The 24,313-nt window shown below is 41.9% G+C and overlaps 1 protein-coding gene across 1 annotated transcript; it reads right to left on the reverse strand.

The window, feature by feature from the left end:
• Positions 1-1,397: 1,397 nt before the first annotated feature.
• On the reverse strand, positions 1,398-18,208 carry Septin14 (septin 14). Its single transcript, XM_051204905.1, has 9 exons — positions 18,143-18,208; positions 14,636-14,753; positions 13,916-14,111; positions 12,250-12,436; positions 10,953-11,114; positions 6,447-6,543; positions 5,327-5,495; positions 3,121-3,253; positions 1,398-1,584 (listed from the first exon to the last, which is right to left on the reverse strand). Exons 1-9 carry the CDS (start codon positions 18,194-18,196, stop codon positions 1,405-1,407), a joined length of 1,296 nt encoding a protein of 431 aa, XP_051060862.1. The 5' UTR covers positions 18,197-18,208; the 3' UTR covers positions 1,398-1,404.
• Positions 18,209-24,313: the final 6,105 nt, after the last annotated feature.

Here is a 24,313-nt window from a genome sequence, read left to right on the forward strand (position 1 = left end):
AATTGTTCTAAGCCTAGGAATGAATATATAAGTGATCAGAACAAAGATCTTTGTTCTTATACAGTTGCCACTACATTATCTATGTATTATATTTCTTTCTTATCCCATTTGTAAGATGACTTACTTACCAACATATATGAAATGAATTGTGGATTTGTTTCTCTTTCTTATCACTTTTCACATAAAACTTGTCCATGAAGAGAGTGTAAGTATAAATTATAAAGTATTTTGAGCATATATAGCGCTAGCCTTAAATGTTGCATTTGAAATTGAGGCAACATTAAAATTTCATTAAAACTGTACTTTTCTTGGGACTATTAAAAAGGAATTGATCCAAATGTAGTCGAAGTACCCAGAGACAAAGTCCCTCAAAGGTTGCATTGTAGTAGAATGAGCCATGATGAAGGTCAACCACATTCAAATCAGGAATTGGGGCTGTAGAGATGGTTCAGCCATTAAAGGGTAGGCTCACAACCAAAACATCAAATAAGTAACCGATAAAAACATTTTAAATTTTAAAAAGTCCTCACTCTATAAAATCGGAAGGTAGTTTTTTAAAACAGAAGGAAAAAAAGCATACCCCATACTGTACACATTGATAGCTTTTTAGCATAAAGCCAAAATCCTTAAGACAATATTATCACTATAGTTTGTTGCTGTCTGGATTTTGAATCTTTTATACTTCTACAAATATGACGCCAAAGCATAGAGGAGTTCTAATCAAAACATGATGTTTCATTACAATTAAAGTTATCAAGAATTGCTATCAATAGAATCTGGTAAAGGAATAACCAATGATTACCTTTTATAACAATACTTTATGCCCAGGCATCCTCAAGAAAAATTCAATAGAGCTAGGCATGGTGGTTTACGTTTATAATCCCAGAACTCGGGAGGCTGAAGCAGGAGGATCGCTGTTCAAGGCCAGACCGATCATCTCACAAAGAGTTTCAGGACAGCTAGGGCTACATAGTGAGAACCTGTCTTGAAAAAAGAGAAAGAAAGGGGTGGGGGAGGAAGTAAAGCAGGTAAGTACATACAAAGTAAAAAATCTAAGAAGACAAAAACTGTAAAAATCACTACTGGAGTCTAAGGCACATATATGGTAAAGGAATGCCCAATGTCTAATAATAGCTGTCTATACTATCTATATACTTCTCGGCTATTTTGATTAATAAAATATTTACTGGGTACTACCAAGTGCTACTCTGTGTTGTAACACCAACACAATACACAAAGTATCTTTCTCCCTGGTATTTGACACTCTAGTGGAGAATGACACACGCTAAATAACTTTTGAAAACATTACAATTCCAGATGAAGTTAAGTGCTATGAAGACAAGCTCACAGGTATATGAGTGGAGGATAATGGGGCCCTAAGTGAGCCGGAATGGTAAAGAGAGATCATTTCTTACGATCTTTGTCCTTTTTTACATTGGTGCACACCTGAACCTGTGATGTCTCAGAGGCAGCCTTTGTTTTGTAAAAATCTATGATTTGCTCCTCTAGTTTTCTTCTCTCTTCTTCCAGTTTCAGAATCTCCTCTTGTTGGATTCTCTTCAGATGTTCAAACTTGTCCTGCAGCTATAAAAAGAAAAGGAAGCAGAGTATGGCCCCAGAAACACTTATTTAAAATCCTTGGACTTCCACAAGGAAGATGAAAGCCCCTTGAAAGAGGTTAAGGGCCAGATGGTGGTGGCACATGCCTTTAATCCCAGAAGCCAGGAAGCAGAGGCAGGCAGATTTGTATGAGTTTGAGGCCAGGCTGGTCTACAAAATGAGTTCCAGGACAGGCAGGCTATTACACAGAGAAACCCTGTCTCAAAACAAAACAAAAAAAAAGGAGAGAGAGAACAGAAACTAAAGATTAAGGCCAGACTGTGATGCCACAAGTCATTGATCCCAGCATTTGAAAGGTAGAGGCAGGCAGATCTCTGTGAGTTTGAGGTCAGCCTGGTCTTCAGAGTGAGTTCGAGGATGGCAATGGCTGTTACACAGAGAAACCCTATCTCAAAAAAACAAAACTAAAGACTGAATTCATAAGCAGAAATAATAAAATTAATGAAAACTGAAATTACAATATAAAGAAGTTTTCAAAAGAATGCCCAGGATATGTCCAGGCAACCCTTTGCTAAAGAGATTAAAATGGTTAGAAATCGGTTATATTCATGAATACAATGGAGAATGGCCTTGAGGGGTTTGGGAGGTCTTCAAGGCAAGCTACCTGGACAGGTGTCCCAGGAACCTCAGGACTCACACCTTAGAAACACCAGCCAATACTAAGTGGGAGCAGGTTGGCTGCATCTGATGCTCTAGAAGGTACAAATTATAAATCTTGGGTTCTATGGCATGACACTAATTCTATAGGCATGCTCAAGGCAAAAGCTGTGAGGCCAAGAACTCACCACATTGATTTCAAATGATACCATATACAGCTGGGGGCCCTGTCACAGGATCGTGGCTGTTGTAGATGGACTTTCACTTAGAACAATCCCTAGTTGAACTATGGAGATGGGGTAACTCCCAAGATCCCCTGTAGGGCTCTCAGCACTCAACTCCATGCTGGGAGAGCTGTAAGCTGAAGAGGCACTGGGTGAACTGAGAGGGAGGTCCCTGTCTGATTATGTCAGAGACATGGTGCATTTAAAAGACAAATTCTCAAAATGCTAAGGGGGAAAATACCATATAATTTCACAAATGCCACTGGCAGGGGTCCAAAATCTAACTCTAATGCACAAACTGACTTAGTGGAGCCCATTCTATATGGAGAGATACCTTGCTCAGCCTAGACACAGAGGTGTGGGGGTGGAGAGGTGCCTTGGTCCTGCCTCAATGAGATGATGGGACAGACTTAGTAGACTTCCTGGGGGAGGCCTTACCCTCTCCGAGGAGCAGATGGGAGGTGGCGTGTAGGGGGAGTGGGGGGGAGTGAGGGATCAGGAGGAGAGGAGGGAGGGGGAACTGGGATTGGAATATAAAAAAATAAATTAATAAATTTAAAAAGAATCCTGTTTATGAATAGCTACTTTTAGAGAGATGGAAAGTTCCTTCCAGTATAATAATGTGCTGGAGTTCTTCCCCCAGAGAATAGGACTCGGAGAATGGGCATGGGGTTGGTACCTCCTTTTCAGCATCCTTGAAGGTCAGTTCCTTCTCCTTGACTCGCTGCATGAACGTCTGCTTCAGCTCTTCCTCCTCCCTCTGACACTGACCAAGGAACTCTTGTCTTTTGGTTTCATACATCTCTTGGAAACTAAAAGCGAAAGTTCGTTATTCTTATACTGAAACTGCTAATAAAGGGCCAGTGAGATGGCTCGGCTGGGAAGGGTTCTTGCCATGATGCAGACACACCTGAGTTAATCCCCAGGACCCAAGGGGTAGGAGAAATCCATCTCCTGCAAGTTGTCTTCTGACCTCTGCATAGTGCATACACACAAAATAAACAAATGTAAATTTTTAAAAATTATTTTAAGTGCTAATGTGGATTGACATATAAAATATATATGTATATTTTATATAATATATGTATATGTATATTTATAAAGTGATGTTCACCAATATTCCGTGTAGCAACAGAACACATTCCTATATGATGAAGTGTAAAAATTGAAACATATTAATTATATGAGTATATGACCACTAAAATTCCAAATACCTCTGTCAGTGATTTCTTGCTCCCATAGTTGATATTTTATTTCCCTGGGTTTTTTTTTTTTTTGTTGTTGTTGTTGTTGGTTTGGTTTGTTTGTTTGTTTTCGAAACAGGTTCTCACTCCATAGCTCTGGCTACCATGAAACTTGCTATGTGGAAAAAACTGTTCTCCAATTTACAGGGTTTCACCAGCCTCTACCTCCCAAGTGCTGGGATTAAAGGAATGTGCCACCACATCCAGTTGTCCTATCTTTGAACAACAGAGTCTTGGGAAAACTAATGTATGAGACTGTTTGCAAAATAACTCAAATAAAGCAAGTAAGACATCCTTTAAAATATGATTCGCTTAGAATAGTTCAGGATTGAGGAGATGGTCAGTACAGTGGTTCTTAACTTGTGGGTTGTGACCCCCCCCAAGGAGGTCACATGTCAGATAGCCAACATGTCATATATTTACATATGATTCATAACAATAGAAAATCACAGTTATGAAGTGGCCATGATATAATTCTATGGTTGCAGATCACCACACCCTAAGGAGCTGTACTAAAGGATCCTAGCATTACCAAGGTTGGGAACCACAGGCGCAGTTGGTAAAGTAGCTGCCACCACACACACACACACACACACACAAACGAGGACCTGAGTTTGGGTCCTCGGAGCCCAAATGAAAGAAATCAAAGCTGGGTACAGCAGTTCACACCTACAATCCCAGGGCTGGGGAAACAGATTCCGGAGGACTCCTGCGGCTCCGTGGTTAATGGGAGACCCTGTCTCCAAAGTAAGACAGGGAGTGGTTAGGAAGAACTTCAACATGGACTTCTGGCCCCCAGTGGCTAACACCCTTCACTTGGGCTTCCTTTCTGGAGCGAGTTGGTGTATATATGAGTGTGTGTGTGTGTGTGTGTGTACATATGTGTATGTGCTGCGTGTCTCCAGGAAAAAAATCTGTCTCACAGCATGCATGCCCACATACACATACAAAGATGGTTCAATTTTGGTTGTCTCTAGAAAACCATGACTGCTACAACACGAACATATTCCAACAGTACTGTCCATGCTTTTATAGCCAAAATGTTATTATTGTGATGTAAATGCTCTGTTTGTAGGCTTCCCACATGCCTTCCAGTACTTTATATAATTGCTTTTAGATATTTTCCAGCAAGCTCTCCTCAAAACCCTTGTCAGTTTTATTAATAAATGCCATTGCTCTATGAGCCTGTGTTTTGCATAAATATAAATGTTTTTAAAACATAATGTTGTCCCTGGAGTTCACAGTTCAAAGCATGAAATATTGGGCACATTAGCATATAAGAACCCTGTCATGATGTTGCCTCTATTGTCTCTCTCCATCTACATCCAAAACTCTTAAAAACCTAAAAGTTCACAGTGAGCCATAGCCTCATGCTTGACTGTGCACGCCTTGTAGTTTTAAGGGCATCCTAAAGGATCAATTTATATGTAAGAGCAATTTCTTTTATAATCTCTTTACTTTTAAATTTATGTGCTTGAGTGTTTATCTGCATGCATGTCAATGTAGCCAGGTGCCCACAGAAGCCAGAAGAGGGCATCGTGGGATGCTGGGGATTGAACCCAGGTCCTCTGCAAGAGCAGCAAGCACTCCCAACTAACCACTGAGCCACCTCTCAAGCCCAATAGCAATGTCTTCACTCACCTCACTGGCTGATTGTCCGGGCCCGTGTCATTGAAGCCTAGTTTCTGCAGTCTGTTGCTCCTGTAGCATTCATAATGCTGAGTGTGGGTTTGATCTTTCAAATCTTCCATATTAGTACACAGAAGCAAATCTCGGAGCTTCACAAAGTCACAGTGACTCTCATTTTCCACTAGCCACCAAAAAAAAAAAAAAAAATCACAGTAGATCCATCATGGAGGGCTTCTGCTGTTATTTGGTAAATAAGCTTTCTATCAGTTTGGTTGCTCTCTCTCTCTCTCTCTCTCTCTCTCTCTCTCTCTCTCTCACACACACACACACACACACACACACACACATATTTAAAAAAACAAAAACTTTGAGCTCACCGATTATTTCTCCTATTGATTTAGCCTGAGTGATACCTGATCTTGGTTTCAGCCTGACAATCCAGGAAAGAGGGAACCTGAATGGAGGTTTTGCCTCCAGTCAGATTGGTCTGTGGGCGTGTCTGTAGGGAATTTTCTTGATTACTCATTGATGTAGAAGAGCCCCGCCCACTGTGGGCAGTGTCATTCCTGGCAGGTGGATCTAGGTGGTAGGCACTAATCTTTTCTTGAAGGCACTAATCCTTATTCTTCAGTTTTGTCAAGGTAAGCCCCAGCATTCTGAATGGCGAATTTCAGGAAGACAGAGACCGTGTGCATGTGGCACATTGGTTAAACAAGGAGACTTTGTAGGTGTGGGTCTAAGTCAGTTTCTGGCAAAGTCCTATAATGATCCTCAGCCTGTCCACCACAACCCCCTCCGGAGTCTCATCTTGGTTATCCTGCATGTCAGATATTCACACTTCGATCCATCACAGTAGCAACATTAGAGTTCTGACACAACAGCGAAATAGTTTTATGGTTGGGAGTCACTGCGACGTGAGGAATTAAAGGGTCGCAGCATTAGGAAAGTTCAGAACCACTGTCCCATAAGAAGGGATCATAGTCACTATAAGTAAAAGCTTGAAATCGACTCTGCATTCCTCATTAGCAGCTACTAATCTAGAGTTATCAGCACTGGCTTAGGTCAAAATGCTATTTTAGATGACACAGTATATACTGCATTTAATCACCAGGAAACACAATCTCACACTTACCTTGCAAAACTCCCCAAGGGTAATGACGGCCTCTGACCATCCTTTTCCCAACTTTCACCTCCTCCATACTTCCTACCACTGCAAAAGGTAACATCCCCTAAACAAATAAAAATGATACAGGTTAGATTCCCTTCAAATGCAACGCCTTACTATGTTGCTCTTTTTCTGAGACAGAAGGGACAAAGGTGGGGCTAGAATAACATATTAGACCACACACATAATCTATCATGTCAGATTTTTGTACCTAGCAGGAAACGCGTGCTAATTATTTTTATAAACATTCATCTCTCAGGCTGACATATAATTAAAAACTACCTACCTAGTAGCATTGCCTTCCCTAAAGCAAGGCATCATGATGCGTGCAGTACAAAGATAAAAATGATTGTTAATACGCATAATTTTCTGACATTGCCTTTAAATTAAACACAAAGATAATATTGCTGAGTTCATATGAAGACTATTGTAACGATAGTATGTAAGTTAACAGATGAAACAATTAAAAATACAAACTAAGATGGGCATAATGGCACCCGCCTTTAATCCCAGCATTCAGGAGGCAGAAACAGGTGGATCTCTCTGAGTTTGAGGCCAGACTGGTCTACAGAGTGAGTTACAAGGCTGCCAGGGCTAAATAGTGAGATCCTGTCTCAAAGAAATAATAATACCAATAAATAAAATTATAATTACTTATGTATACACCACATAAAATATGCTAATAAACAATGTTATGTGTGCCCTCAGGAGGGCTAAGGTGATACCTGTAGCAATAAAGTGCTTGCTATGTGAATATGAGGACCTGAGTCTGATCCCATATGAAGGGCCAGGCATGAGCCAGGTGGTGGTGGTGACACAGCCTTTAATCCCAGCACCCAGGAGGCAGAGGCAGGTGGATCTCTGAGTCTGTAGAAGAGGCTGGCCCCTTCTACAAAGCTAGTTCCAGGACAGCCAGGGGTACACAGAGAAAAGCTATCTTTCAAAAGAACAACAACAACAAAGAAAATTCAGTCTCAGGCTGGGGATGAAGCTGAGTCGTCAGTTGCTTCCTTGCGTGTGTAACGCTCAGGGTTCAATCCACACTACTGCAAAAAAGCAATCAGTTGAAATGTATCAGAGTGCTGGCTGGAGTCTGGAGAGGTGGCTAAGTTAGGGGCTGTAAGCAAGACTGAATAATGACTATATAAAGACAGATGGGTGGACTGATTTAGGCTACTTCAGAGCATAGCAGGGAATAGAGTGAAATGGAAGAAGAGAATCCAAGGAACCCTTGTAACTTACAAGAAAAAGGCAAATTGTCCATCTAAAATGAACAAAGAATCCAAATATTTGCTTCTCTCCAGGAAGACATAAAAATATGCACACACCAATGAAAAGACATTCCACATCTGGAGTCATCCAAAATGCAAATCAAAAATACAGTGGGATCCTCTCATACTAAGTAATGTAGCCAGACTTATTTTTTAACATTATATAGTATGAATTAAGACAAAGAAATTAAATCAAAACTCCTAGGGCAGGTACTTTTGGAATCAATACAACAGGTCTTCAAAGGATTAGATGTAGTTGTCACATGATCTAAGAATTCTACTTCTAGATATACTTACCCAGGAGAAATTAAAGTATATACCATCGCAAACACTTGTACATAAATGTTTATAATAACATTCTTCATAATAGCCAAAATGTGAATAAACCCAAATATAGTATATTTACACAATGGTATCTAGGCACACACACACACACACACACACAGTATAAGTACTTGTACAATATTGTAAATCTTTAAAACATTATCCCAACTGAAGCCAACAAATAAAAAAGATTACATGTGGTTCATTACATGAGATACTAAAAGAGGAAACCACATAATAAAAAATGCCTATAATATACTTAAATTGGTGCATAAATTTATAGATCTGGCTTAAATGGTATTTCCCATCTGGGCTGACAATGCTCCCTCCAAGACAAAAAAGACCATCTAACAAAAAACTCAACACCAGGCATGAGAAGCCTTCTTTTGAGATGTTGGTAAAGGCTGTCCAAGCAACTCCCAAAACATTACAGGTGATTGCTGTTGTCTTTGGCTAGCCAAAAGAGGTGGAAGAAAAAGTCTTTATGGCTGAAGACACCACGCACTTCAGACGTCAGGTCCAGAGTTCCATGTGCTGGGACTGGCCTAAAAACCTCTTCCTGAAGACTAGCTTTTATGGTTCCAGAAGATGCCTTTCAAGCCTCCAAAGGAGAGAGGTAACCAACAGTTCTGCCTATGATGTCTATGAACCACAGTAATAAACAGCATGGAACAATAACTCTAAGAGTGCAATAGTGGCGCACACACCTTGGCAGTAACCAACAGTTCTCTAATTGGACATAAGATCCAATTAACAACAGGGAAATCATGCCTGGTAACAGAATCACAGCCAACTACACAGGGCCAGTGAAGCTGTGGATCCTGGAGGAGAACCTACAACCACCACTTTACTAAACCAGCATAATCCCTACACTATGGTTTAAATACTTGTCCTTAGACCCACAAATAAGTATAGTCCCTACCCCTCATCAAGAAACTTCTCTTTGCAACAGAGACCATTACAGACAATTACAACCAAAAAGAAAAGAATGCAGAATTATGGAGTCTGGTCCCAACAGATACACTTACAATGCAACTCTCAAGCCTAAGGTTCAGGGACCACTGTAGGAGTATCAGGATGATTGGAAAAGCCAGAGAATTGAGGACTTTGCCCTAAGACTGTGTCTCTTAGGAAGGTCAGAAGCTACACCCAGAAAGTCTCACCAACATGAATGCCTGAACATGAGGTGAACAAGGAGCACAGTAGATATACTAGTGTGGGGTGGGAACCCCAGGAGGCCTCAACCCTACACAAAGACCTCCGGGCAACTAATGCGTCCTGAGAGCAGGAGGAAGCCTTGCCCAGGGATGAGCACACCAACTGTTTCTCCAACACCAAATGGTCAGCCCCTGAAAGCAAATACACAAGCTGTATGCATATAGAATATATACATATCTGTATATGGCATCTATGTGTATGAATATGTATGAAAAAGCAACAATGAAGAAATGGGCCATGAACTAGAAAAATAGCAAGGAGGGTTTGAAGGGAGGAAAGGAAATGGGGAAACTGTGTAATTATATTGTGATCTCAAAAAATAAATACTTTAAAAATAGATATAAGATAGCAATTGTTCAGAACCTGAGAGGTAGGCAGAGCGAGAGGTAAACAAGGATATGAGCCTTTAAGCTGTTGTGGTTCCTTTTTTGAGTCATCATCTATCCTTGAACTCACTATGGAGCTGAGGATGAACCTGAACTCCTGATCTTCCAGAACCATCTTGCAAATACTAGGATTACAAGTACCACCTATAATCTGGCTAGGGTATATTTTTGAAGAGATGAAACTGTTGTACAGCTGTCAACTAAGTGCATGTATCTGCGAATACATTAAAAACACTGAATTTAAGTGATTATGTGGTGTGTACATCTTAGTCTAATAGAAATGAATACTAAATCAGTTTACTTTTGATTGTTTTATTTTGTTGACACAAGAGTCATTATGCATCCCTGGCTGGCCTCGGATTCAGAAATCCACCTGTCTCTGCCTCCCAAATGCTAGGATTAAACCTGTGTGACCCCATGCCCAGCTTAATTTAAAAAAAAATCTTAATAAAGCTCTTTAAAGAAAAGAATTTGAATCTCAGTATGTAAGAAGGAATCAAACTGAAGACATTTTGAATAAAACTTCAGTCTTGAGTAAGTAAAGTTTAAGACCATCCCAGACCTCCCTTGGTAGATGACATCTGGTTGGCAAGGTGAGACTTGAATGACAGGCAAGCCACCCTGCTCCACTTGAGTGAACCAACCAATGCGAATAAGATAAGTTTACTACAGAAAATGTTCCTGGGAAGTCCCTAATCTTTGAATCCTGATTGGTGAAAAATGTAATCTAACTCGGCACAGGTGTACTATTGTCCCTGACCTGTCCGTTTCTGCCATGCTGCCCAATCCGACAAAATCTTGCACCTCTTGTGTCTGATTGGATTGCTCTGGAGCCTCAGACCCAAAACAGTAAACATGTTTCAAACATCAAGAAATTAAATAGCTGGGCTTATAGTTTTGTTGAGACAGTGATGCCTTGCATGCACCAAGTCCTGGGTTTGAACCCCAGCTCTGCCTAAACCAGGCCCGGTAGCACCTATCAGTAATCCTAGGACTCAGGAGATGGAATTAGGTTGTATCAGCCTCACCTATGTAATAAATTCAAGGCCAGCCTGGACCACATGAAACCCTGCCAAGACCGAAAGGATGGAAGGAAAGGAGTGGGAGGGGAGGAGGAGAGAGGGAGAGAGGAGGGGGGGGATGAAATATTTCCCTCACAATGTATTTTGAGGAAAATGTATTGTTTATTGTGTCAATAAAGTGCAGATAATGTTACAAAGTATACTTCAGTCTCCCCTGGGAAAGGAACTTTATGGTCAGTAGAGGAATCTTACATTTATTGAGGCGTTTACTTGAGCAGTGTCTTCATCATCCATCGGGAATTGATATATCTGGATGCCATTGCTGACCAGCTCACCCATGATGTTACTCTTGAACCTCTGGAGGTCGCTCTTGGAAAGTGAGTCGGCTTTGGCAATCAGTGGTATGATGTTCACCTGTTAGAAGGGAAGAGGCCAAATTTCACTATTTTTCAGTCTAACGCCTACGCCTGGAAAAGAATGTGCGCGTGGTTTGTTGTTGCTGCCGCTACAACAGAACCTTTGCGGGCGTTCGGTGAAGAGTGCTGGGGTTACCCACAGGCGTGCTTAGCCACAGAGAAATTCTTGTTTGGGGAGTGCTGAGGATTAAAACCTCAAGCCTTGAATGGTCCGGATGAATGCTGTGCACTGAGCTCCATCTTGAACCCTCATCGTTTATCAGAACTCGGGTTTAGAAGCCTTGACGTTGTTTCTTTTCTCAAATCTCATGCTGGAATTAGCATAATTTAAGCAGTAGGATCCAGTCGACCGCTTACTTATCAAACTGAATGACGAAAAGACCTCTCATCAAAATGTTGGGAAAGAGAGTTTTTCTCCTAGCCGTCATTCATGAAACTGATTCTGCATAAGTGCATATTAACCAATGTCCCTCTTTCATTCGACCTTGCCCTACCCGATTCATAGCATATTTAAGCCTGTAATATGGCATGCCATATTACATATGAATACATATCAACTTTATGTCAGTTGCGTTTATTTTAGAATCCTCAAGGCACATTTTTCAAATACTTGGGAAAATCCCATGTTTTTCCAAACATTCATGCTAAGACAGAGGGGGAGACTAATAAATGACTATAAAATTTAATCAAATGAACAAAATTTAATCTAAACTTGTGAGATATAGGCACACATATGTATATATGTTTATACATATATATATATATATATATACACACACACACACACACCTATTTAGTTCACAACTATCTTAATGAGATCTGGCGCCCTCTTCTGGCCTACAGGCATATATGCAGGCAGAACACTACACTATAATAAATGCTAGCACCTTGATTTTCTAGCTTCCAGGACTATGTGAAAAAATTCTTTTTATTATTTAATCCATCCACTCTATGGCATTTAGGAATGCTCTGGAAAATTCATTCAGCTGCTTTGAAGAGCAACAGGAAAAAAATATTTAAATATGCACACATATTCTAAAACAGCAGGCAGTTGCATATAAATGCTTCACAATTTGTCATCATCTCAGAGTACTCATTGAACCTTGAAAGTTTAAGGGGGTGACAAAACACACCCTTCTGTCGATGTTCTTCATCGTCAGCAGGTCCAGGGACTTGAGGGAATGTCCTGTAGGTGCGATGAAGTAAAGGCACACATGGATACGGGAATCATGATAGTCAACCAAGGAGCGCTTAATCTTCAGCTCCTCCTGGAGATACGCCTCAAACTGAGCGTCCAAGTAGTCAACTACTGGCTGGTAGCTGAAAAGATGTTATTATGGAAACATTTAGCACCAACAGATTAATAAAATCTGAATCTGGTGTCTTACTATTTAGTCAACATTGTGTGCAAAAAAAAAAAAAAAACAGTTTGCTAAAATTGGTTCATTTTGCTGGGTGATGGCGATACACACCTGGTCTACAGAGTGAGTTGCAAGAGAGCCAGGGTTACACAAAGAAACCCGAAAGAAAGAAAGAAAGAAAGAAAGAAAGAAAGAAAGAAAGAAAGGAAGGAAGAAAGGAAGAAAGAAAGGAAGGAAGAAGGAATGAAGGAAGGGAGGGGAGAGAGAGAAAATGAGAGAAAGAGAGGGAAAGAGAGCTTGCTGGTTTCGGTGGTATGAATAGTCCCATCCTGGCTAATTTTATGCTGCTCACATGAGACTATTAAATACAGAGTTGAAGAGGGCCAAGCTGGAAGCTAAGACCATTAGCCATTCTTCCAGATGACCCAGGTTTGATTCCCATCACCCACATGGCAGCCTCTGATACTCCAGTTTCAGAGAATCTAACACTGTCTTCCTGCCTCCATGAACACCAGGCATGTGCGTAATATATATATATATATATATATATATATATATATATATAGTCAAAGCACCCATTCACATAAAATAAAACATTTTAAATAAGACAACTATACTAGGTATATAAAACATCAGTTTCATAAGACTATTACTCCATGAGGAAAGAGTTAAAAGCTAGAAGGAAAGACATAAATTACCATAGAAGAATATTATAATTTAGGGCTGAAGAAATGGCTCGGTGGTTAAGAGCACATACTGATGTTCCACAGGACCCTAGTTCGGTTCCTGGCATCCATCAAATGACACACAACCTCCTCTAACTGCAGCTGTAAGGGGCTCCAATGTCTCTAGTAACTACAGGCACCTGATATACACACATACACAGACACGCACACACATATTCAAACACATACACACTCACATACATACACACTTGCACACACAATTAAAATGGTAAAAATAAAAGTTTTAAGATATTTTTGCCAGGTAGTAGTAGCACACGCCTTTAACCCCAGCATTCAGAAGGCAGAGGCAGGTGAATCTCTGAGTTTGAGGCCAGCCTGGTCTACAGAGTGAGTTCCAGGACAGCCAGGGCTACATGGAAATTACAATTTAATCTAGCAAAAAGAAGGCGACTTGTTGAAATGAGAAAGATTTTAAATAAAGTATTAAAATACAATGCCTGATGGCACATTCTTTTAATCCAAGCACTTGGGAAGCAGAGGCAGACAGCTGAAGGTTCAAGGTCAGGCTGATTCTATACAGAGAATTCCTAGCCAGTTTGGGCTATATAGTAAGACTGTCTCAAAAAAAAAAAAAAAAAGTGAAAGGGTGATCTCTACTTATATTTTAAAAAGAAAAACACACACCATAAGGAAACCCAATACCTTTTATGCTAACATTAAAATTAATTTTAAAACGATAAGGAAACACTAACCTGGCTTCCTTGTTTATTTGATCGCCATACCCCACTGTTTTCACAACAGTCAATTTCAATGGAATATTTCGTTCCTGAAGCTCATAAGTCTTCACTTTAAGGCCAACCTTTGAATAGAAATGGGAGGACTTGCTCTCTTTCAGATTAGTATTGAACAGTGTGTTGATCAGTGTTGATTTCCCAATACCAGTTTCTCCTGCAATAAACATGAGCGAATCATCACAAAGGTCTAAGAGTGTGCTGAACCTCGGTGAATGCTGTAAATGGTTCTAAATGGTCACACTCCTGAACGGAAAGGTCAGAATACTCACAAGAAGCTGTGGGTAGCACTGAGATTTATTAAAAGAAGCACACATAGCTTCACATACGCAGGATAAGGGTAGCTAATGAAAAGTATATTTCAAAATAGCCAGGCAGCGGTGGCACATGACTTTAATTTCAGCACAGGCGGATCTCTGCGAGTTCAAGGCCAGCCTGGTCTACAGAGTGAGTTCCAGGACAGCAAAGACTACACAGAGAAACCCTGTCTCCAAAAACAAACAAACGAACAAACAAACAAACAAAAAAATGTGTCACCAGGCAAGGCTGCTAAGAAGAGGGGAAACAATATAAATATGAGGAAATGTTCCTGAATTAATGTCAATATCATACTGTTTGGTATCAGTTTAAATGAGTAGGAGACAAATGAAACAATAATTTAAATGCATGTCTGGCACTTACCCACGCAGAGAATATTGAAAGAGAATCCTTTCTGGATGGATTTGTTCACCAGCTGCGTGGGCAAACAGTCAAACCCAAAATGGCCCAGAGTGGTTAAGCAACGGATGTTCTCATTGTGCTTAGATAAAACAAATAAAATGGTTCTCATTAGAAACAGAAATAACATCCTTTGGAAGGACACCGCTGAATATGCTTTTAAAAATCAGGATTGGTTATTACCACATTGTCTATTCAATGCAAATGTATAGTGAATTTTTTTGCAGAAAGAACTAAAATGTTGATGTTATTATTATAAATAAATTGAATCAACCTCTGCTCAGACTCTAAGAGGGTATGTTTCTAGATTTAATAATAAATTGAAGACAATAAAGTACCATTAGAAATCCCAGGGTAGCCCATTGGTGGCACACGCCTTTAATCCCAACACTTGGGAGGCAGAGGCACACAGATCTCTGTGAGATCAAGGCCAGCCTGGTCCACAGAGTGAGTTCCAGGACACTCAGAGCTCTTACTCAGAGAAACCCTGACTTGAAAAAAAAGGGGGGGGGAGAGTAGGAGGAGAAAAGAAAAGGGAGGGGAGAGAGGGAAAGGAAGAGGGAGAAGGAGAGAAGATAAGAAACACTAGGGTATTAATCTAAAACAGTAATGGCTTTTTACTTCAGCTTGTATCTATAGTAAGAAAACCTAAAGTAGGTATGGTTGTACCTAACTGTGATCCCAGCACTCAGGAAGTCAAAACAGAAGGAACAGGAGTTCAAGGCCAGCCTCTGCTACCTAGTGATTTAGAAGCCAGCTTAATTATGAGATCTTGTCTCGAGAAAATTTTTTGTTTTGTTTTGGGGGGGTTCTTTTTGTTGTTGTTGTTGTTTTGGACAGGGTTTCTCTGTGCAGTCCTGGCTGTCTTGGAATTCGCCATGTAGACCAGGCTGACCTCAAACTCCCAGAGAGCAACCTGCCTCTGTCACATCAAGTGCTGGATTTGAGGGCAATGCTACCATGCCAGGCTGTAATCTTTTAAAATTAGTCTTCACTACCTCCCCTCCCCCTTTTTGGGGGAAACAAAGCTTCACTGTATAGCCCAGGTTGTCCTGGAACTCTGGCCTCCAACTCACAGGTATCTGCCTGCTTCTGCCTCTCAAGCACTGAGATTAAAGATGTGTACCTCCATACCTGTCTAAAAATGTTTGATGCATGCCTTTAATCCCAGTGCTTGGGAGGCAGAGACAGGTGGATCTCTATGGGTTTGAGACTAGCCTGATCTACAGAATGAGTTCCAAGACAGCCAGGACTGTTGCACAGAAAACCCCATCTCAAAAAACAAACAAACAAACAAACAAACAAAAAGGAAATGTGGTTTTTTTGGGAGTTTTGATTTGTTTTGTTTTGCTTAGTTTGGGGCTTTGTTTTTCTTTTTGTTTTTTTAAGACAGGGTTTCTCTGTGTAGCTTTGGAGCCTCTCCTAGCACTCACTCTGTAGACCAGGCTGGCCTCAAACGCATGGAGATTCTCCTGCCTCTGCCTCCCAAGCACTGGGATTAAAGGCATGTGCCACCAACCCTGGAAGAAATGTGTTGTTTTTTTTTTAAGTAGCCTGGCAATTTCAAAAGAACATAGCAACTCTCTAGCAATGGTTCCCCAAGAAAATGATATTGAAGAAATGCCTGACAAAAAACTTAAAAATGTTTTAGTTTATTTATCTCATATGTGTTTTGGCTAAACTAAGAAAAGTACAGAGAAGATTTAAATAAGCAAAATCAAAGATGAAAAGGGAGACATTATAATAGACCCTAAGGAAACGCAGGAGGACATTAGACAGATCCAAGATGGCAGACGAGAGCACTTGGCACCCACCAGCTGCTCCTGCAGGCAGAACCAAAAACAACTGGAGACGTCCAAAAGGTCCAGGCAAGCTTGGAGAAGCTCAAGGGACTTTAGACAGTGGAGCAGCAGGCTCCCCAAAACTGATTACACAGCCACATCGCAGAGAAATGGACAGAGAGAGAAAGAACCTAAGAAGTCCCAGTCAGAAATGGTGCTGGGCTGAAATGAACTTCCAGCAACAGTGGGATCCCCACAGAAATCTGGTTCTCAAGAAGTTGTGTGTTGGGGACTGGAGAGGTGGCTCAGTGGTTAAGAACACTGGCTGCTCTCCCAGAAGACCCCAGGTTTAATTCCCAGCACCGACATGGCAGCTCACAACTGTAACTCCAATTCCAGGGAAACTGGCATCCTCACACAGACAGACATGCAGGCAAAACACCAATGCACATAAAATAAAAATAAAATAATTAAAAAAAAAAGAAGTGTGTTCTCCAAAATCATGCTTAGAGTAGCACAATGGGGGCTATCTTGGGAAGACCCTGAACTTGCTTCTGTAGGAGTCAGTGACTCCTGGTTTGTTTGTTTGTTATCACTGGGAACCCTCAGTAGTATTTTACTGACTCGGCAGGCATCAGCCTTGAGACCCAGTTTGCCCTTGGTGAAAAACATCTGATACAAACCCACTGAGAACATCTTGCAGCGGGAAGCTGGTCTGTGACATATAAAGTAAAAGAGGCATGTGTCCCTTTAAGGCCTGCAGCTCAGACAGCCAGCTGGGAGACTCCAGAAGAAGATATCGCAAGTCATTTCATGCAACTGCTTTTGGGAATTAAGTTCCAGAATATCAGATCTGTGGAAGACAGATTGCTAGGTAGGATTGCAATAAATTAGAAGTCTTCTCCACAGCAAAGGAAGTGACTGACAGCAGAGAAACAAACTATAGAATGGGAGAAAATCTTTTCCAGCTATTCCGATGACAGGAGATTGACTGACTAGAATCAATCTTAAGGACCCTGTGGCCATTATAGGTAGCTGTCAAAGGCAGATCCCACACCACTGAAACAGAGCCTCCTACCCTTCCTTAGCTTTCCCATCTGGAGAGGAGGGGTATGGGGGGGGCAATAGGAATAGCAGAAGACAGTGAGTGGGTCTCTACACATCTACCTCCAAGAAGTACATTGCTATAGTGATACAAAAATAATAACACCTGGGGAGGTCTTAAATTCTGATTTAGTCTCCTTTGCTTTAAATGAGAATAATATTTTTGCATGCATGCACATGTGCACACACGCACACACATACACACACCACACACACACAGAGATCAACGGAGCCAAGAAACATGTTGACAGCCAGGCAGTGGTGGCACATGCAGGCAGATCTCTAGGAGCTCAAGGCCAACCTGGTCTATAAAACAAGTGTCAGGAGAGGCTCCAAAGCTACACAGAGAAACCCTGTCTCAAAAAAAAAGGAAGGAAGGAAGGAAGGAAGGAAGAAAAGAGAGAGAAATTGTAACAATCATTTAATTCATTGCTTACATTTAAATCTAATCTGTAGTAAGGTTCATTCCTTTCCAAAGACAACAAGCCTCTTTTGCTGACCAGACTTGAATCAACTTATAGTCAATATTTTGAAACTGCTTATTGAGATACACAATGCATATTTGTACTTGAAAGGTATACTTAACTGTATCTTCATTACTGGATGTTTGTGTCAGCATGTTCATTGGTTGGTCTGCCATGCCAGACTGAAAGGGCTGAAATAGAGAAAACTCTGTCAGATTTGCCTACAATGGTGATATTCTCTAACCCAACTTACATCAACAGAGAAATCTACTACAGAAACCACCACAAATGTTCTCATTCCATTCACACTTCTGATTTGTTTGAAGGCTCTTACATCCTAAACAAGCTTGTGTGTACTCAATAACCTAGTCAATATAAAAGTAACATCCCTTAACAAATGATACACAAAAGGAAAAGAATGGTAAACTCGATTAAAACCAAGGAGTTACAGAGATCGTCTTTGTATGGATTGTTTTAACTAGTGATGAATTTCACTGTGGCATTCCACATGTGCGTGACGCTATACTCAGTCCTCCATTTAAACAGCTCTGAGAATGAATAAAAAGGATAGGACAAGAAGGCAGACACTCAGAATGACTTCTGTACACTGGAGTATGAGCACCCAGAGGTTGGAGGAAAATCGAGAGGGGGTGAAATCAGGACACTGATAAAGGAAATCAGGCTTCGAAAATCTACATGAATTCTTTAGGAACCAAACCAAAGCCAAAGTTTCCCTTCAAGAAATACCTTTATGCACCTAGCATTGTGCTGAGTGCTTTACCTCCTGCAGTACTTAGAGACATCTAAGATCATCAGACTCAGAAACATCAACTGACTTACTTGCCCCAGGTTCCAGCTGCACAACGCACACAGTCCGAACTGACTCCGAGCCTGGTGTGCTCTCCCTTGCTATCTGCAGACTGAATTAATATGCACCGTATTTGCTACAGTTGGGAACAAGGGAGTTAAGGTACAAAAGAGTGTGTGTTGTCCTGGTTTCTAAGCAGAACATTCTGAGAAGGCCATGCTAGTCCACTTTTGAGAGCAGCACAAAGATGCTAAGAATATGGGGCCTTATAAAAGGATGTATTATTTTTGTTTTACGTATTTGAATGTCTTGCCCGAATGTGTATATGTGCACCATGTGCCAGCCTGCCCTGGGACTGAATTACAGACACTTGAAAACTGTCATGTGAGTGCTGGGAAAGCCAGGTCCTCTACGAAAACAGAGAATGCTTACTGTTGAGCCATCTCTCCAACCCCCATAAGACATGTTTTGGAAGAAATATTATGTGTGGATAAAACTAAGAGTGGTTCTGCTTCATCTGCCATACCTGGGGATTGTTCAACACTACTAGTACATAAGTTTATCTCACGTTTCCTTGATGTCAAGTAAGATTCTCTCACAAATGGCCTCTGTTCTACTATATAATTTACTCTGACACATGTGAAATTTCTGTATGTATTTAGTAGAAACTTAATGTTGTCCTTGTCGTGATTTTCAGTCCTTCTCTGCAATCAATAGTAAGTGTTTCCAAAGCTAAAAACGGGATTGTTTCATAACTTCTTATAACATAAAGTTAAGGGCCGGATTTGATGGCATATGTCTGCAACCTCAGCACTTGGGAGACAGAGGCAGGAGGATCAGGAGTTCAAGATCTTTTCCAATATTAGCCCATGACTTAAGTTAAGCTTTCTATTGCTGCAATGAAACACCAAGACCAAAAGCAAGTTGGGGAGGAAACGGCTTATTGGCTTACACTTCATATTGCTGCTCATCATCAAAGGAAGTCAGGACAGGAGCTCAAACAGGGCAGGAACCTGGAGGCAGGAGCTGATGCAGAGGCCATGGAGGAGGATGCTTGCTCCCCAGGGCTTGCTTACCTGCTTCCTTACAGACTCTGGCACCACCAGCCCAAGGATGATACCACCCACAATGAGCTGAACCCTCCCCCATTGATCACTAATTAAGAAAATGCCTTTCAGGCTTGCCTGCAATTCCAGCTTATGGAGGCATTTTCTTACTTGAGGCTCCCTCCTCTCAGATGACTTTAGCTTGTGTCAAGTTGACATAAAAACCATCCAGCACAGTCAATTTGAGTCCAACATGAGCTATCTGAGGACTTGTCTCAAAAAAAAAAAAAATTAAGTACATTACTACAAATTGAAGAGTGACTATCTCTGCATAGCTGGTGACATTATGGTGAGTCTGCTAAGCTATAAATGCAAGCTTTTTATTTAAAAGCCTAATTCCTAGTCATGTGATCACAACACTCCTCTGAGAAGCCCACGCCTATGGTCTCTCGAGAGACTTTTTTTCCCAATGGCCTTTCTTCCTCTTAAACATTGTGCTTAAAAATCTATGCTGAAAATGCATTTAGTAAACTCCAACTTTGTCTGATTAAAAATTAAAAAAATAATAAAAGCCTAATTACAGATGCCTTAAAGAAATAAAGGTATTTTTCTAGCACATATACCTAGAGCAGAAGACGGCTGGAGAAATGGCTCAGTGGATAAGAACATTTGCTGCTGTTCCAGAGGACCCATGTTCGGTTCCCAGCACCCACATCAGTCAGCCTACAACCCTCTGTAACTCCAGCTCCAGGTGACTGAACACCTCTTGCCTCCAAGGCACCTGCACTCATATGCACATACTCAAGTATAAACACACACACACACACACACACACACACACACACACACATACTCAGTTAAAAATAACAGAAAATATTTTTAAATGTAGAGTAGAACTTCTCAAGTTATGATCACTGTGCCCCTAGAGATTCCTAAGGCGCCTTAAGGGTACCCATGAGATCACTTGTTTTTCCCTAACGATGCTAGGATATGATTTGCCTTTTCTACTTCACTGAGATTTATAACAGTGATTCAAAAGCAGTGGTGGACAAATTTACTGTTCCTTTCACCAGTGCCTGCCAAATTGTATTACTGGTCATCTTGTTATTTACTATGTAGGCTGAAAAGAAAAAAAGCAAAGTGAGTTACCATGAAGTGTCCCTGTTGTCTACCTAATGAGATGGTGTCTGGAGGGAAACCATCACTGGGGTTGAGTTAGGACAAAAACAGTAACTGCTAAGTGGGTCCATTCCAGTTTGAGTTGCAAGGGCAAGTGACAGACGCTTGATTGTTCAGTCGTGGGTACTTTGAAGACAGTTTCTTGGAAATGAAATGCGTTTTGTAACATCAAGGAACGTAACTAAGACAGGCTTTAGTGGCACGCATCAGGACACACAACCAAGGCAGGAGAACCGCAAGTTTGAAGCCAGTTTGAGATACTTAGTGAGTTTCAGCTGAGATACATAGGGGGCTACATAACAAGACTGGGGGGAAAAGGAAGGAGGAGGAGGAAGGGGACAGGAGGGAGAGGATGTCGACGATGAAAACAAAGAGGGGGAGGAGATGGCAGAACAGGGGCCCCATCATTCACCAGCCCCTCCTCCACCCAGAAGAATCAAAGCAGCAATTCTATAGCTGCACTCTGAAGTCAATGACCCTGGAAGACAACTGGACATCCAAGCGAGAGGAAGCTTGCAGGATCCAGAAACATGACTACAGCCGCATACAGAGAGAAACTCGTGCTGGCTCCCTATCTGTAAAGAGTGGGTAGAGTCCCTTTGGCCTTGATAAGCTCAGAAGGGGAGTCTCAGAACACACTTATCGGGACAGATGCTGACGATCCCAGCTCTGGGGGAGTTGCCGACGCCTCACAGGCTGAGGAGTTACCGAAATCCGCACAAGGGTCTTACTTTGGGAAAAGATCTCTCGTTATCTCCCAGCAAAGCTCCAGAGGGCTAAAGCCAGAGTCACCTTGAGAAGAAAGCTGTTGTCATCTCCCTCTCATAGATTACATCCCCGCCTCAGCGACCCCCCCCCCACCCTTCCATGCACTTTTCCTCCATTTCCCTTCAGGAAAGGGCAGGTAAGAAGACTAGGCACCTACCCTCATATTAAGACTGGAAGAGTCGACCCAGTGGGAAGAAGGGGGTCCCAAAAGAGTCAGAGACTGCTACTGCTCTCACTGTTAGGAGTCTCACAAAAAAAAAAAAAAAAAAAGCAAGCCACACAGTAACATATATGCAGAGGGCCTAGGACAGACCCACGCAGGCTTCCTGCATTTGTTCTCTTTTTTTGCCCACTATGGGCTGTAGTTGGTTGATTCTGTGGATTTTCTTATGGTGCCCTTGTCCCCTCCGCCTCCTACAACCCTTCCTCTCCCCCTTCTGCAAGATGCCCCAAGCTGGGCTGTCTAATGCATGGCTGCGAGTCTCTGCATCTACTTCCATCAGCTGCTGGAGGAAGCCTCTCTGATGCTATCCTCTGGACAGTGGCGCAGGCCTTTAATCCCAGGAGGGAGGCAGAGGCAGCCCGATCTCTGTGAGTTTGAGGGCAGAGTGCGCTACAGAGTTCCAGGACAGCCATGACTACGCAGAAATAAAAAGAAACCCCTTTTATTAGTTATTTTATTTTCCCGTTGCTGCAGGGGCAGGGGACTAACAAAAGCAGCTTAAGGGTGGATTGCTGTTTTGACTCACTGTTTGAGAATGTGCTTTGTCGTGGTGGGTATAATGGTTTATATTGTCAACCCGCCAGGACCTAGAAACGCCTAAGAAATTGAGCCAATGGCCATGCCCATAAGCAATTATCTAAACTAGATTAGCCTGTGTTGCTGCTACCTAAACTTAACCTCTGAAGGTTCCACATAAAAGTGGGCCGCGCCATTCCCAGCCGTAGGTCCCGTGCTGCACAGAAAAGAGGGAACCTCTTGGCTACAAGACTCATGGTGACCAGCTGCCTCAAGCGTCTAGCCTTCCGACTGCCCCACCTTGACGGAATGTGAGCCGAATGAACACTTCCTCCCTTAAACTGCTGCTGACAGGGTGTTGTATCACAGCCACAGAGACAGTGACTGATGGGGAAGGTGGTATGGAGAAAGGGGACAATGGCTGTAATAAAACTGACCTGTGGTTCTTAGGCCTTTGTGGGAAGAACATGTTAGAGTTTGGCATTTGGGGCTAGAAAAGTCCTTGACTGCTATAAGCAGAAAGTAACAAGCCATTCTGGTAGGAGCTTGGAAGACAAAAAAGTTGAGATGAAGATAGGCAGTGTAGGTCCATCTCATGGGGGTTTTTTGTGGGGGTGGGATAAGGAGTCTATGAAGAACTGGGCTATAAATGTTACATCTGTGAGGGGAAAGGTTTCCTCGGTGGAAGTGTTCCAGCTCTGAATGGAAAGGTGTCCTGACAGCCGGAAGCCAAGGAATACCAGAGTCACACCACACAACAAACCTCACACAAGAGATTTATTGGGAAAAGCACAAAAGGGCGTCCGCCTCTGCTCAGAGGAAAAGCATCAGAGAACTGAGAGGTGGGCTTAGAGAGGATTTCTTGGGGGTGGAGTTTCCCCAGGATGGAGAATCCCAGGGTGGGGATTGGTGGAATTTCAAGTCCTGAGCTTGGGGCAAGCCGGGGATTGGTGGGATTTTGAGCTTAGGAATTGGTGGGTTTTCCAGCTCACAGGTTGGTGCATTTTCAAAACCCAGAAGTGAGCTTGACCTTTTGATATTCTGGCCAAGAGTCTGGCTACATTCTACCAGTGTTATGAGAACTTATCAAGGTTGAACTTCAAAGTATGGACTGGTTGTTTGAGGAAGGTAATATCAAGCTAGAAGAACAGTCAGAATGTGGTGTAGCTACTGTTTATTAGGCTTGTCTGGATCTACAGTGTGGGGGTGCTAAGAGCTGGGCAGAGGAGAATAGAAAATGTACAGTTGGGGGAGAAAAAGAGCATCTACAAGTTTGGAGTTGCAAGAAAAGCAAGTGTTGAAAAAGCAGGCTATTGCTGTTCAAGAGAAACCTTCCTCTCTGTGTTGGAACAATAGGAAAGGTGTCCTGAAAACAAGGCCCTTCCCATCAAAGACATAGAAGGAGGTAAAGCCTTTGGCAAAGTGTTTGCCTTGCATATGAGAAGTCCTGGGCTTGATCCTCAGAACCACATAAATAGGACATGGTGGTACATGCCTTTGATGCCAGCACTCAGGAGGTGGAGGCAGGAGGGCCAGATATTCAAAGTCATTCTTGACTAGTTAGTGAGTTCAAGGCTATTGTACGCTGTATGAAACCCTGCTTGTTTGTTAAAAAAGGTTCTGGGGAGATGTCTCGGTGAATAAGGGGGTAACAGTGTTTACTACACATACATAAGGATCTGAGTTCAGATCCCTGCCATTGGAACTTTCTTTGGGCCGCTGACTAGCTCCCAAATAAGCACACAGAGACTTA

Source organism: Phodopus roborovskii, unplaced genomic scaffold, assembly GCF_943737965.1.
Source record: "Phodopus roborovskii unplaced genomic scaffold, PHOROB, whole genome shotgun sequence".
Lineage (NCBI taxonomy): Eukaryota > Metazoa > Chordata > Mammalia > Rodentia > Cricetidae > Phodopus > Phodopus roborovskii.